Raw genomic sequence first — 14075 nt, forward strand, 5'->3', positions numbered from 1 at the left:
TAGAAGACAATATAGAACATTTCTTTTTATAATAAGGAGAAATAAAAGCTGAATAAAAATGTGTTTCACACTATGGGAATTAAGAAAAAAAAAATCAGGGGCGCCTGGGTGGCTCAGTGGGTAAAGCCTCTGCCTTCAGCTCAGGTCATGATCCCAGGGTCCTGGGATCGAGCCCCGCATCGGGCTCTCTGCTCGACAGGGAGCCTGCTTCCTCCTCTCTCTCTGCCTACTTGTTATCTCTGTCTGTCAAATATAAGTAAATAAAATCTTAAAAAAAAAAAAAAAAGAAAAAAAAATCAAATGAGGGAGAAAGATAGAAGCAGAAATATCCAGAGAGCAAAGAGAAAGAAAGGGAGTCAGAGGGAAAGAAAGACTCCATGGACTCTGAAAGTGATGTTAAATTATTCATGTAATGCCCTAGGGTACCACTGAGCCACATATATCTGAGTTAATGAACTTGGCATTAGGCACCTGTCCTGTTTCCCTTCTAGATCTCTTTCTCTTCCCCCGAGGCCTCCCTCATCCCACTACTCCCTCTAGACTCCATTTGATTCCCTTTGCAGCTTGCAGTTGACTAGGAATGACTTCATGAGGGAGCTAACCGATAATTAAAGTGTTGGCTGAGGGAGGGTTACGACTGCACTTTGGGGCAGGATGGTGTGACACAGGCAAAGGCCTTTACTCTCCTTCCCTTTCATAAATTCTCATTAAAGTAATCTAGAGAATAAACAAATATGCAAACATCTGTAGCAGCAGCACTAAAAACCAAGGATGGGTATTACATCCCTGCTAGAAACTAGAGGAATTTTCGCTGAATCTCTATGTTATAAGAACTAGATGGAAGGAAGTCATGAGATCTGTGGCTTATTTGTCTGGGGTGTAGCAGAAAAAGGGCTGTTCCTCTCTGGGAGATGGGAAAAGGGGAGTGGGCAGGAACCTTTTGCATGGCCTACCCCTTGGGCTCTGTGGCCAATGTTGGTGATTGGTAACCCATCCATCCATTGCCAACCCCTTTCTTCCTTGCTCATCTCCACTACGTAGACTGAAAGAGCTCAAGACTTGCTTTATCAACTTCCCTCACGGCTAGTGGTGCCCAAGTGATACCATTTCGAACACTAAAGGTTTCCTAGCAGACTTATGAGAAAGCTTTTGCTTTCCTAACAACAACAACAACAACAACAACAAAAACTGAAGGCATGGCTGGCATCACCTATTCTAACTTCTTACCTTGAATGTTTGTGATAACTGGAGCTATGCAAGCCATCCTGGGACTACAAGTGAAAAGGCAAGCAAACATATTTCTGTACTAGGAAACTATTGCTCTTCTCATGTAGGACTATAGATTCAGGAGGAAAGGACCTATGAAGAAATTCTGCAGTTCACAAGAACTGGACCACAAACTTCTGAAGATCTGGAGAAGCTGCCTTCCTCTGAAGTAAAATAGTTTTTGGAATAGATCTGATTTGTTTTGTCAATGGGATTCAAAGGATATTGCCTCTCTTCAACTCAAGGGAACCATCATGAAAAGGACATAATCTTAGAAATACTGAATAGGGGCACCTGGGTCGCTCAGTTGGTTGAGAATCTGCCTTTGGTTCAGGTCATGATCTCGGGGTCCTGGGATTAAGCCCCACATCTTCTCCCTCTCCCATGCTTTGCCCTGTCCCTCTGCTTGCTGCTCCTGCTTATACTCTCTCTCTCTCTCTCTGACAAATAAGCAAATAAAATCTTTTTTAAAAATGAAATACTAAATAAGGATGAAAAATACTGTTAAACTTAAAATACCAATAAAAGTATTGAACAGGCTATTGGACATGGCAAAATATTGAATTAGTGAATTAATTTAAAGTAACAGAAAATAAGGGGACAGATAAAAAATGAGAGACTAGTTAAGAAAACACAGAGAACAGATCTAGGATACAATTTAGAGCTAATAAGAGTCTCTGAAAGACAACAAGATAATTTGGGGCAGAAGTAATCACCTAGGAACTAATAGAGGAAAGCCTTCCTGACCTAACCAAGACCTCTATCTGAAAATTGAGTGAATCTGCAACCTCCATAATGTGGCCCTACTTGTAACTTCCCCCTCCATACCCACCTCTGTCCCTTTCCCATCCTGAGCCTCAGATGCAAGACTTCCACTGTCCTTGGTGTTTGAATCCTCAGTGGTAATATTTAGGTACACTCCCATCTACATACAGACATAAACATACAGGACAAAGTTCAGCTTGGAATCTCATTTCCAGGTTTGACCTAAGCAACAAGCAGTTGGTTTGTTGAAGTGGGAGTGGAAATGGAAATATTAGGGGGTACAGCAACGGGGTGGACAGACAGTGTGGGCCTTTCTCTTTCTTTCTCTCTGACTCACCCCCCCTTTTCTTCCTAGTCGTTCTGAGCTTCCATTCTCTTAGTCTGTCTTTCCTCTTCTATTTTCTGTCTCATGCTTTTTCTCCTCTTGAACAGAACATGATCTAAAATCAAAAAATATATATTATAGCTTACGTAGTTTAGGTTTAGGAAGGCAAATGATTTTTCAAAATATGAAAGTAACTGAGGCTTGTCAGTTTTTTGTATGCCCCTGAATTGATTTTCCTCTCTGGCTCAGTGGCCTTTGGTAGAAGAAAGATTCTCCCCGTGAGACCTGCACTGTGTCTTCCAGGAAAATAGGACAGCTGAACAAATTTGGGAAGTTGTGTGAGGAGAGCTGTATAGGGAGGGGAGGCAGCAGGAGGTGGACTGCCTTCTTGTGACAAAGCCTTCAGACTGGATGGATGGGAGGGGCTTATGAAAGCAGAAGCGTAGATACGTCAAGGGCGGCTAGGTGGCGCTAGAAAGCTGAGTGAATGGATGACAGTACTGAAGAGGCAAGTGGGCCAAGTAGCACTCTACACAGGCCCTCAGGAAATGCCTAAGTATTTATGCCAAACACTGAGGTCATCACCAGCAATGAGCCAGCCTCTGCTTTTGTGACCTGAACATGACCCATCCCTATACACATCCCCACCTCCATCCCTCTCTGAGAGGCAGGTGGGTTCTGAGATATGGTGTGTGTGTGTGTTTTGTTTTTTTGTTTTTTGTTTTTCTCCTCTGCATTCCCCACGTGTTCCATCTGCTCCTCTTGAAGGTGTTTAGGAATTTCTACTCTGCCTTATAGTTATCTGTGTAGGTCGCAGTGCCCCCTAGTTTTCTAGGGGAAAGCTTCCTTCATCTGTTCACATATCTGTCCATCACTTACTAACTGCAGGAAATGCGTAGGTCAACACGTGGACCCACCTCCAAATCTAGTAGGGAGCAGATGTGAAAGGAATTATAATATATCTGTTAGGTGTCTGAGGAAGGCATGTTACCTAATGCTGAGGAAGGGCTGCCTCGGGCTGTCTGGGAGCTCAGTGACACCTTCTCAGAACATGTGGTATATGGGCCCAGTCTTCAGGGAGGAATAACAGTTCACCGAGCAGATTGGGGGAGGACAGTGGGTGGCATTTTTGATGGGGGAACACTATGACCAGAGGCAGACATAGGAGACAGAATAGGGTATGTTTGGAGCACCATAACACTTGTGCATCTTGCACTTTTTGAAGCACAAACTGAAACAAGGGGAGATTGGCAGGATGTGAGAGAGGCACAAGGGGTGAGCTTCCAAGGACCCTGGTTTACCTGGTAGAGATTGAGACAATCCCACTGTGTTGGCGTTTTATTGTTGCTGTAACAAATAACCACAGATCCAATAGCTTAAAATAATACATTTGTTATTTGATAGCCCTGGAAGTCAGACATCTGAAATGGGCTTTATTTGACTAAAATCAAGATGTCAGTAGGTGTGTGTTCCTTCTGGAAGGTCTAGGGGGAATGTGTTTGCACTCCTTGTCCAGCTTCTAGAGGCTGCTTGTTTGGCTCATTGTTTCTTCCTCCGTCTTCAGAGCCAAGATTGAGGTATCTTTTTCTGTCTCTCTTTCTGACCTCTGCTTCCACTGGCAACATCTCTTCTTCTGACTCTCCTGTCTTCCTCTTATAAGGACTCTTGCAATGACATTGGCCTTGCCCTGAAAATCGAGAACAGTCTCCCCTTCTCAAAATCCTTAACTCAGTCACATTTACAAACTCCCTTTCACCGTGTATGGTCACAGGTTCACAAGTTCCAGAGATTAGGAGGGGAAGAAAATATTTGGGGAAACATTATTCATCCTACCACACCCACATGGCCCAGAGGCCTAGAAAACAAGAAAATGCTTGCCTTCTGGAGGAAGTGCCATGAAGAGGTCCTGAAATTGTGCCCTGGGGGTCATTTATAGCCATGGTCCAGGAATGTCAAGTCTTAAGGACCAAGATCCCACAAAGGGGAAGAGGAGGATTTAGTCAAGGGGCACCCTGACTGTGCCCTCCAGGTTAGGGTGAGACAGCCCAGAAGCCCTGGTGGTGCCCTTACACCAATGTTGAGAAGTTCTTGCAGCAACCCTGCAGAGACAGTTCAGATGGGGGTTGCTGGGGGAGAAAAAGGAAAACCTATACTGCTAAGGAAACAAGGGGTCCTGGGAGAGAACAGAGATACTGCAACACTGTAAGGGTGAGTGCCATGAGAACACTAGAGGTCTGCTCCATCCACTGAAGACACTGAAGACCACAGACTGAGGCTACAGTGCCAGGCTCCTAACTCTGGAGTCATCAGCTGAGCTGATGGCCTTGGGAGGTGGATTTTGAGAAGGGCATGCAGAGGGAATGGTCCTCACCTGACCCAGCACAGATCACGCAGACTCCTGATACCATAAAGGACTCATGCTGAGTCAACAGAGGACCCAGGAGTACTTGGGTAAGAAAGTATTGCAGTCGATGGTGGGAATTTAGTATCCTATCTGCTTTACCAAATTTGGGTTACATTCCATAGTCAGGGCTTAATAAATGTTTGATGAATAAGCAAATCAATTCCAGGATCCCTGTGTGGCTCCCCACAGACCCCTCAGCATCCTATCTAGAGCCAGCATATATCACTAGGACCCTTAATGATGAAAATTCCTTAAGGAAGAAAGAGAAATGTCCAGCACTACCACTCCCCCTACCCCTGGCCCCAGGACCATGCCCCTGTTTGTGAGTGCTTTTTTTTTTTTTTAAGATTTTATGTATTTATTTGACAGAAAAAGAGAGCACAAGCAGGGGAGCAGGAGAAGCAGGCTCCCCACCAAGCAGGGAACCTTCTGTAGGGCTTGATCTCAGGACCCTAGGATCATGACCTGAGCTGAAGACAGATGCTTAACTGACTCAACCACCGAGGCACCCCATGAATGTTCTATATTCACTTCCATTCTTATGAAATTAAAACAGCCCCATGCTTCCACAGATTGTTTCTCAAAACAAATTTCTCCTGAAAAACCCTCCATAGGACCCCCACAGTTACCAGTCTCTGTCTCATCAGCCCTGCTGAGGAGATGTGGTGTAGCTCAGGGCCCTGGTAACAGCTGGGGTTGTGCTGCTAACTGGCTGTGGGGCCTTGAAAGGTCATACTCCTCCTGAGTCTTTCCTCATTTGCCATGTAAAAAGGACAGTCAGCTCTCAGACCTAATGTTCTGTCATTTCTATTGATTTTTATCAACATTTGTGGTTTTCTATCTGTCTGAGACTTGATTATTGATTTGGGTTAGAAGTCCTCTGGCAAGAACTAGGCTTTCAGTAGCAGTAAGCACACCATTACTCCACAAATGAGAATAATTAAGAACAGCTACTTGGAACTAAGAGCAGTTTCATTTGAAACATACAATGTTTAGATTGCCTTGCCCCATGACAGCTCCTAAACTCTGGCTTGAGAATATGGCTCTAGAAGCATACTTCAACTCTGGGTCGCCTTGACCAGTCTACCTGTCATCTTCTTCCTTTGGCATTTTTTAAACTGAGAATGACCTTGACCTTCTCTATACCTTCTGTCTTTGCTGTTTATGAACTTTCCAGAGTAAAATATGTTTTGAGAAGAGAATAGTTTATACATTACATGTGTGTCTGTGACATGGTCATGCCTGATGTTCTTGAAAAAGAGTGAGAGAATGTATTTCTGGGAGTGTAATTAAATAAATAACGTGTTCTTTTATCTAACAGCTGAAGCAGTGGAAGGCATTTGAAGAGGAAAACCAAACAATCAGACGCATGGCCAAATATTTCAGCACTCCCAGCAAAGGCTTCCATACCCAGTATGGTGAGGAGCAGAACTGCCATGCCGGAGGAGAGAGAAACTCCATGGACAGACTCCTCACAGAAGTAAGCTGGATCCCTGCCTGGTGGATTCTCTGTCAGCAAGAACTCCAATCATGCGAAGGTCGACCCCAGATGTCTCATTGCTGACATTCCTATACTTCCATTCCCCCACTTCCTAGCCACTCGCACTTCCCTCAGCCCCAGGCAGAAAGCTCAGCATTTCCCCAGGGACCCTCCAGTCACTGACCTCACCCACTACATTCATTCACTGGCCAGATGTGTACCAAGTATTGTGCAAAGTGCTGATGAATGAAACAAGTATAGTCCTTACCCTCATACAGCTCATAGTCTATCTAAGGAAACAGATGTTGATCAAGTAAATTATAATTATAAACTGTGTAACAGTTATGAAGGAAGGGGCACCTGGGTGGCTCAGTCATTTAAGTGTCTGCCTTTGGCTCAGGTCATGATCCCAGGGTCCTGAGCTTGAGGCCCTGTGTTGGGCTCCCTGCTCAGCAGGGAGTCTGCTTCTCCCTCTACCCTTCTGCTCATGCACACTCTCTTGCTCTCTCTCTCTCTCTCTCTAACAAAAGTAAATAAATAAAATCTTAAAAAAAAAAAGAATTATGAAGGAAGAAATCAGAGTGGTAAGACAGAATAATGGGTAGTGAAGAACCTATTTTAGAATGGTTAGAAAATATCCTCTGAGTTGAGACCTGAAGGTTAAGTGCAAATTGACTAGGTGCAGGGAAAAGCATTCCAAGCAGGGGGAACAGTGTTGTAAAGTTCTTGAGCAGTAGTGGATCCTAGCTTCTTCTGTATGATATATTTTCTTAGAGTAATGCCCTCATTTCCAAGATCTTATGGGGCCCATTATTGTCCTTTCCAAGTTTGAACTAGAGATTTCAGTCATCCTGCCAACCCAGAAACTCTCCAAAATGGGGTGGAGGGCTTAATAGTGCCTCTGAATATCATAGTAGCACCAGGGCAGGACTGGGCCAACCCCAACTCCTTTTTCTTCTGTTCTTCAGCCAGATTTGGCACCTCTCCCAGAACTGGGCAGTATGATGTGGGCTTGAAGAAAGCACCTGGAAAAGCCTGAAGCTGCCCTGCCTCAGAAAGGAGGCCCAGGACTCTGCAGAATCAGTTTTTCATACTCACTAAATTGTATTTCATACTTTTTCAGTACAGAACACACCTGAGTAGGTGCTATGTGGGAAACTACACTTGACGTAACTGGCCTGACCCCAGGGTAACAGTTGTCTCTGTGTGAGAGGATGGTGTGATGGGGACCTAAGGAACACAACAAGGGAAGGAATTCACCTCCCGGGGCACCCCTGCTTGTGCTCCTCTACTCCCTCACACCACACCCTCCGTCCGGAGTTCTTTAATCCACCAGAATAATACTTCTCCATTTCTTGACTATTCGTGAAGCATCCAGGACCTTATTTCAAAGCCAGATTTCTTCCTACCTGGCAAGGGAGTAAGTAGCATTGCCTTTGATACTCTGTGAAGTCTTCAAAGAAGCATTTTTTTTTTTCCCAACTAAACAGAAGGCTGGAAACTTGGCGAAAACAGCCAGGATGATTTTTATTCACAATCAGCTAAAGCTGGAACAGCCAAGTGGCCTGACTTTTTAGCCTTATGGTAATTTGTGACATGCTTTTTGTATTTCTGCCATGCTACCCTGTTTCCCACGCAGTAACTGAAGCTGCTCCATCCAGAAACATGCTTGGAGTCTGCAGAGGAAGGGCCCTAGTAGGGAATAGATGCATAGGCAGCAAAATCCTGGCCTCCTCCCCGCGGCGACCTACACCTGAGACATCTTCCCCAGAACAGCCCTGAGAACAAGCAGCTTGTCCTAGTGCCCCTCCACAGGCCTTGAGAGCTTCCAGTATCTGAGTCTCCAGTTCCAGCACTGCCTGCTAGATCAACACAAGTATCCTTCGTGCTTCCCAATTTGTGCAGACCCTGACTCCAGCTCCTTGGTTGCAGGGCCCTTCTGTGCAGCCCCCTCCCTAGGCTCCTCTGTCTCCTGTGTCCTCTTCTTACTTTCTCATGACATGAGCAGTCCATCTTCTCACTGTTGCCCCCCTTGACCCTACAGCCAGAGGTCCCCCAGAGGCTGCTGTGGCAGCATGCATCGCTGACTCACCAGGCTGTGGGAAGGCCAGCAGACAGAACTGTCCCGGGGGTTGAAGACCCTCCCTTGTACACTCTGCAACAGAGGACATTCACCTACAAGAGGGTGACTCTATTTCGCCTTATGGCCTGCCCTTATAAAACACGTTGATGGATGTTTTGCTTCTCCGATGGGCCAAAAGTAGTAATTAATAAGCTCATTTAAATGCAGCTGCCCCGGTAGGTCAGATTTTGGTCTCACAATGGCAACACCTCATACCACACCTTTAATTAGTCTGCGGCCACGGTGAAGACAGAGTCCCGCTCCCTTTTCTGGAACAAGGGAAATTTGCTGTTTAGGCTGATGTTTCTAAATCTGTCACTAGTCAGCTTCAGATATTTGGCTTGCTGGGAGAAAAGTATTCTTCCCAACTCAATGTTTATCCTATTTTTCTACACTCAAAGGAATTTGGGGCACAAAAAGTCAACACTTGGAGTTTACTTGCTGGGGTAGTTGCCATTAGCTGGTGGCTTCCTCCTAACTCTGTGGTGCAGTGGAGACCTCCTGAAGCCTATGAGAATGTGTGGGGTGGGGGGTGGCCTCAGGAAGAAGGGCTGCTGAGGAGGAAAAGGGTTGGCTTCCCTCTTGTGCTCAGTCATGCCCATGAGATTCTCTGAAAGATATCGGGCACCACCCAGATATCATGAAGAGCCCGAATGGATGTTGTCGGGTTACTCATCCACTCTGCTCCTGGTGAGTCCTTGAGTCATCTACACTTCTCCGTCAACGCCCCGGCCTCACCACTCTGCAGGTGAGCAAAGGGAGGATGGGGAGGCAGGAGCTCAGCTGCAAGGGCCTTCCGCTTATTCACCAGTTACTCACTGGTCCTGGACTCTTTCCTGATAATAAAAGAAGAAGACTCCGCCAGGATGAACCTGAACTACCAATATTCGGAAAGTCACCCTGCTGCTTATAAAAAGGGAACGGGAGATCTGCTTGGAGTCGCTGCCAGAGGACTATTGCTGGACTAGTTTACTTAAGTTACTGCTCCCATAAAGGTCACCTCTGGGCAACACTCCCATATCAACTTGAGAAAAAAAACCACAGGTTCAGTCCACAGGTGACTGGCTTCAGGTAGCCCAAGGAGGGAAACATTCTTTGATTTCTAGGGCACAATCAATGAATATCCAGATGCTCATCCTCAGCTTCTAGAGAGGATGACCCCAGAGGCAGCATTTGAACAAGCACTTCCTAGAAGCAGTTTGGGTTATTACTCCCCAAACCCTGGACCCTGTTACTGTCTTCCCCAAGACTATCACTTCTTCTTTGGGCTCCACTACTTTTCAACACCAGAAATCTCAGAAGGTGGACATAAGTTCTGAGCTAGATAGTCGCCCACTGTACAAGCAGAGGACACTCGGGGCACGCCCCCCCCCCCCCCCCCGCTGCTTCATGCCCCCTGATCTTGTGGCTAGGACAGGCACACCCCTGCAGCCCCCACCTGCCAGCCCTCCCGGGTGCAACCTGTGTATCAGCTCACAGCCCTGCAGGACGCAGGTCGCTCCACAGCCGGGCTGTCCCAGGCTCAGTCATCCCCTGGCTCCTTGCGATCAGAGACTTCGTCCCAACTATTCCAATAAAAAAGGGGGAAAAAAGGAAAAAAAAAGTTTCTCCAGTAATTCTGGTGCCTGCCCTTTTCTAGGAGCTACCGACAGCCAATGGCGTGACACACGGTAGCTTCGGCGCGCGTCCCCAAGGTCCAGCCAAGGGAGGCAATGCCATCAACCGGAGAATCTTGTTGCACCCCTCCCAACCCCCAGCTCAGGTCTTGTCTCTTTGGTGCAGGAATCTCCGCTCTTCTCTCTGTTCTTCTCAAATGTTCTAGTCTGTTTAACAAGAGGCAAAGTATGTATTTCCTCATTCATTCATCCCCCTGAGATATGCCTGAAATTCATCTGTATTTTGCCAAAGTGTGACAAACCCTAGGTTGGGCCATCTCAGACGTTACCCAGAGTGGTGTCCCACAGAAGCAAGCTGACCCTCTAAGTTCTGAGGAAAGAGGAGAGGGGCCTGCAGCAGCCAGCAAACAGCTAATGCTATACCTCATCTGACCTCCCGTCTCACAGACAACACAAGCCACACACTCTGAGGACTTTGGTGGGGGGTGGGAGGGGAATTAAGATCCCCCAACAATAAATCATGGCTAACCTTTATTGAGCACCGTGTGTCAGTTACTGTGCTAAGCACTTCACTCACATCCTCGGAGCCTGAGATCACCAGCCAATACGCAGAGGAACTGGGATTTAGAGCAAGGTTCTGAAGCCACGCTTTCTCCACCATGGGAAACAATGTAAAAACCCTCCGAGGCATTCTTTATTGATGGTTTCACTTTTATTTTGCAGAAAAATGCTATGATTGAAAGCCTGCAGGAACAAGTAAACAACGCCAAAGAGAAGCTAGTGAGGCTGATGTCAGCTGAGTGCACCCTCGACCCCGCAGAGTGGGCTGTCCCTCCTGCCTCCTCCCACAGCAAGAACATCCTGGTTGCAACCTCTGCCCATAGCCTGGTAGGTCAAGGGCCTTCAGAATGCCTCTCTGACTCTCAGAATGATACCAGTGTGGTTGCCCAGGACTCCCAGAGCACCTCAGTGCCCTCCTCAAGTATACAAAGCCTGGAGCAGGCTGTGAAGGACACCAGCTCCTCCCCAGGGCAGAAGGAGAAAACGTCTAACTTGAAAGACATTTCTGATCATTTAAATTTGGGCTGTAGCCAGAAGCCACGGCCTGAGCAAAGCCAAGGAGCAGAAAGACAAGACAAAGTACTCATGAACCCCCCCCAGAGTCTCATGCCAGGGGGAGAAGGCCCCATTCCCCAGAGACATGGGCAGCTGGAGAACTCAGAGGAACCCCAAAAGCGGCTGTCAAGGGTCAATTCAGTGATCAGGGAGACGCTTCAGGAAGTCTTACAAGATCTGGGCCTGGGCCCTGAGCTTCCCCTCCCCTCTTCCCTGTCCTATCCACAGCAGCCCTGGAAGAGCAGTACTGCCCACAGCTTCCAGAAGATTCCCCTGACCAAGGAACTCGGCTTTAGCCCATACATGGTGAGGAAAAGGCGGGCTGCACTGCAGGCTCGCTCACATTTTCCAGGCTCTATACCTTCATATGTGGGGCATCGTGCAAATAAGACTGTTTCTGGGGCACACAGTGGGCGGCTAAATGTGCACAGTAGGGACAGTGTCTGCCTGGATCCCCAAACTGCTGATTCCAGAGTCCCAAATCCCTCTTCCAGGAAGACTTCACTACTCCCAGATCCTCAAGGCAAGCCCGACACCCTGGAGGGCACCAAACAAAGCCACACAGAGCCCCAGGGTGCCGGAGGGAGCCATGCAGCCTTTTCCCACCAGCCTTCTGGCTTTGACCTGGCACCGTGTCCTGCTGCCCCACACCTATCCAGAGCCTCACCAGACATTCTGGAGCAGCGGCAGCTGCTGCCCCTGGGATTCCCACGCTGTCCCTCCATGTCCCCTCCATGCAGCTACCTTGACACTGAGTCCAGCAGCTCAGAGGAGCTCTTCTGCCGCTGCCATCGGCCCTACTGTGAAATCTGCTTCCAGAGCTCCTCTGATTCCAGTGACAGTGGCTCATCAGACACCGATCCTGACCCTACTGGGGGGCTGGCTTCCTGGGAGAAGCTGTGGGCCCGCTCACAGCCTATCGTGAACTTCAAAGACGACTTGAAACCCACACTGGTGTGAAAAGCAGCAGAGTGAGTCTGAATATAGAGGTCAGTTCAGGACAAGCCTTACCAAGGCCTCTAGGTGCAAGGCCAGTTGTGGCCTTTGGGAAACAGATCGGTCCCCTGAATTGAACAAGCCTTTACCATGTTTCAGCTGTGCTCGCTTGAGCACTATGCTACCTTGAGCTCTTCTCGATCTATCAAAAGAGGGGTATTGCCTGTCTTGTTACTACCTCACAGCATTCCTGTAAAAGACTTGGTTGAGCGACCTTAAAAAATAACTTTTAGATAAAAGGTGCTAAATGAGCACAGAGGGTCTTCTGTCCTGGTCAGTCTGTTTTCTACAAAACTCTTAGTATATACCAGGTGGAGAACTATGCAGACATACAGATGGAGAGATGCAAGGAAAGTTTCTGCAGAACCAGAGCTGTAGACTGTGACCCATCAAACTGGTCTTCTGGTGGACAGGTCTGCTAGGAAGATGAGTCTCTTACATTCTTGCGTGCCCCACTCTTAGCAGGGAGTGGTTGTATTTCTGCTGAAGATTGTGAACACCACCACCGCTCATTTCCAGCTTCCGGTCAGACTCAGCTCAGAGTCACCTGTACACCGCTGTTTGGTGCATATGTCTTCCCACCATTTAGACATCTCACCAGCTTTCCTGAGACTGTCAGGTCTCCATGGGCCCATAGGCTGCCCAGGTCTTGCTTCTGAGCTCAGATGATACCAGAGGCCCGGACAGTCTCCAGTCACAGTCCCTGTGGCCCATCCCTTTGACTTTTCTGGTGGTACAGGTTTGTACTGGGTGGGGGTGGGAGGTGGGAGAAGCACACACCAGCAATTTCTGTTGGGGTAGGAGAGGCCCTGTGTGTCAAGAGGTGGTTTTGGTGCCGTTGGGATTACATGAGCACCGACAGCTACATAAACCTGGAAATACAAAATGGGGAAATATAAAGGAAGAAATGGGGGAGAAGGCAGGAAAAGAGAATAGGTTTTGAATATTGAACTTGAGTCTAGCATGGTGCTTGGCAGTATAAAATTTCAGGAACTCCTTATGACAACCCTGTGAAGTAGGCACTTTTGTTCCCATTTCACGGATGGGGAATATGGGGAATTTGAGGCTTGGAGAACTGAGGTAACTTCCCCAGACATCACACTGCTAGAGAGTGGCCCATATAGGACTTGCCCACAGTTCATGGGACTCCTAAGTTGATAGATTTCCCTGAGGGTACATCTCTTCCCTCACTCTCCTGGGAGTGGCCAGCAGGACTGGGCAGGCCAGACAGGAGTGCAAGGGAGTGCTCACCCTGCAGTGTGAGCAGAGGTTCCTAGCCTCAGGCAGCAGTCGCCCCACCCCCCCACCGCCTCACTGCCCCAGGGGCCCCCTCACACCTCCCACTGGAGCGGGGACTTGGTGAAGAATGAGGGTAGGGGACAGAACGGTCCCCAGTGCCACAGGGAAAGCACAACTGGGTCCACTTTGCTTTAAGCGACTGTTGTTTACAGGCCGTCCCCCACCCCTGCCCCATGTGTGTTCGTCTTTGCGTATACATGTTTGTGTGCAGGAGTTTGAGCCTCATTAGATATGCTTGCAGGGGGCACTTGGCTCCAGAAGTCTCACAGAAGATTGATCCTGAACACTCGGGCCTGCTGACACTTGGTGACTCTCCAGACACTGGACTGGGAAGCCCTCCTGGTAGCACGGATTCCTCTACCGTCTACTTTTAAATGCAAATGTCATAATTTATTCTGTGTGTGGGTTTGTAGTTTCCACTTGTACTGTTTGTATGCTGTCCAAGTGACACCTTAATAAACCAGAAATGGCTCCCAAATCAAGTCTCTCTAGAAACTGTAGTCTCGTGCCGCAGAGGAACAAAGAAGACCGAACCACCCAGGGAGCAGACATGAAGCGGCCATCAGAGTTGTCACTGGCTCGCCCCAACTTCCAAGTATATCTTCTTTTTTCTTTTTTAATTATCATATAATATATTATTTGTTTCAGGGGTACAGGTCTGTGAATCATCAGTCTTACACAATTCA

At 47.7% G+C, this 14075-nt stretch overlaps 1 protein-coding gene across 4 annotated transcripts in view; it reads left to right on the forward strand.

Moving 5' to 3' along the window:
• Positions 1-13871, forward strand: part of GPR156 (G protein-coupled receptor 156) — a 101278-nt gene extending 87407 nt beyond the window's left edge. For all 4 annotated transcript variants that reach the window (XM_046003582.1, XM_046003584.1, XM_046003586.1 and 1 more), the window contains 2 exons: positions 6082-6240; positions 10702-13871. In XM_046003582.1, the coding sequence (XP_045859538.1) occupies positions 6082-6240; positions 10702-12054 (1512 nt within the window). In that variant the 3' untranslated portion in view covers positions 12055-13871. The remainder of the gene's footprint in view (positions 1-6081; positions 6241-10701) is intronic.
• The last annotated feature ends 204 nt before the right edge of the window (positions 13872-14075 follow it).

The sequence above is a fragment of the Meles meles genome, chromosome 4 (assembly GCF_922984935.1).
Source record: "Meles meles chromosome 4, mMelMel3.1 paternal haplotype, whole genome shotgun sequence".
NCBI classification, from domain to species: Eukaryota; Metazoa; Chordata; class Mammalia; order Carnivora; family Mustelidae; genus Meles; species Meles meles.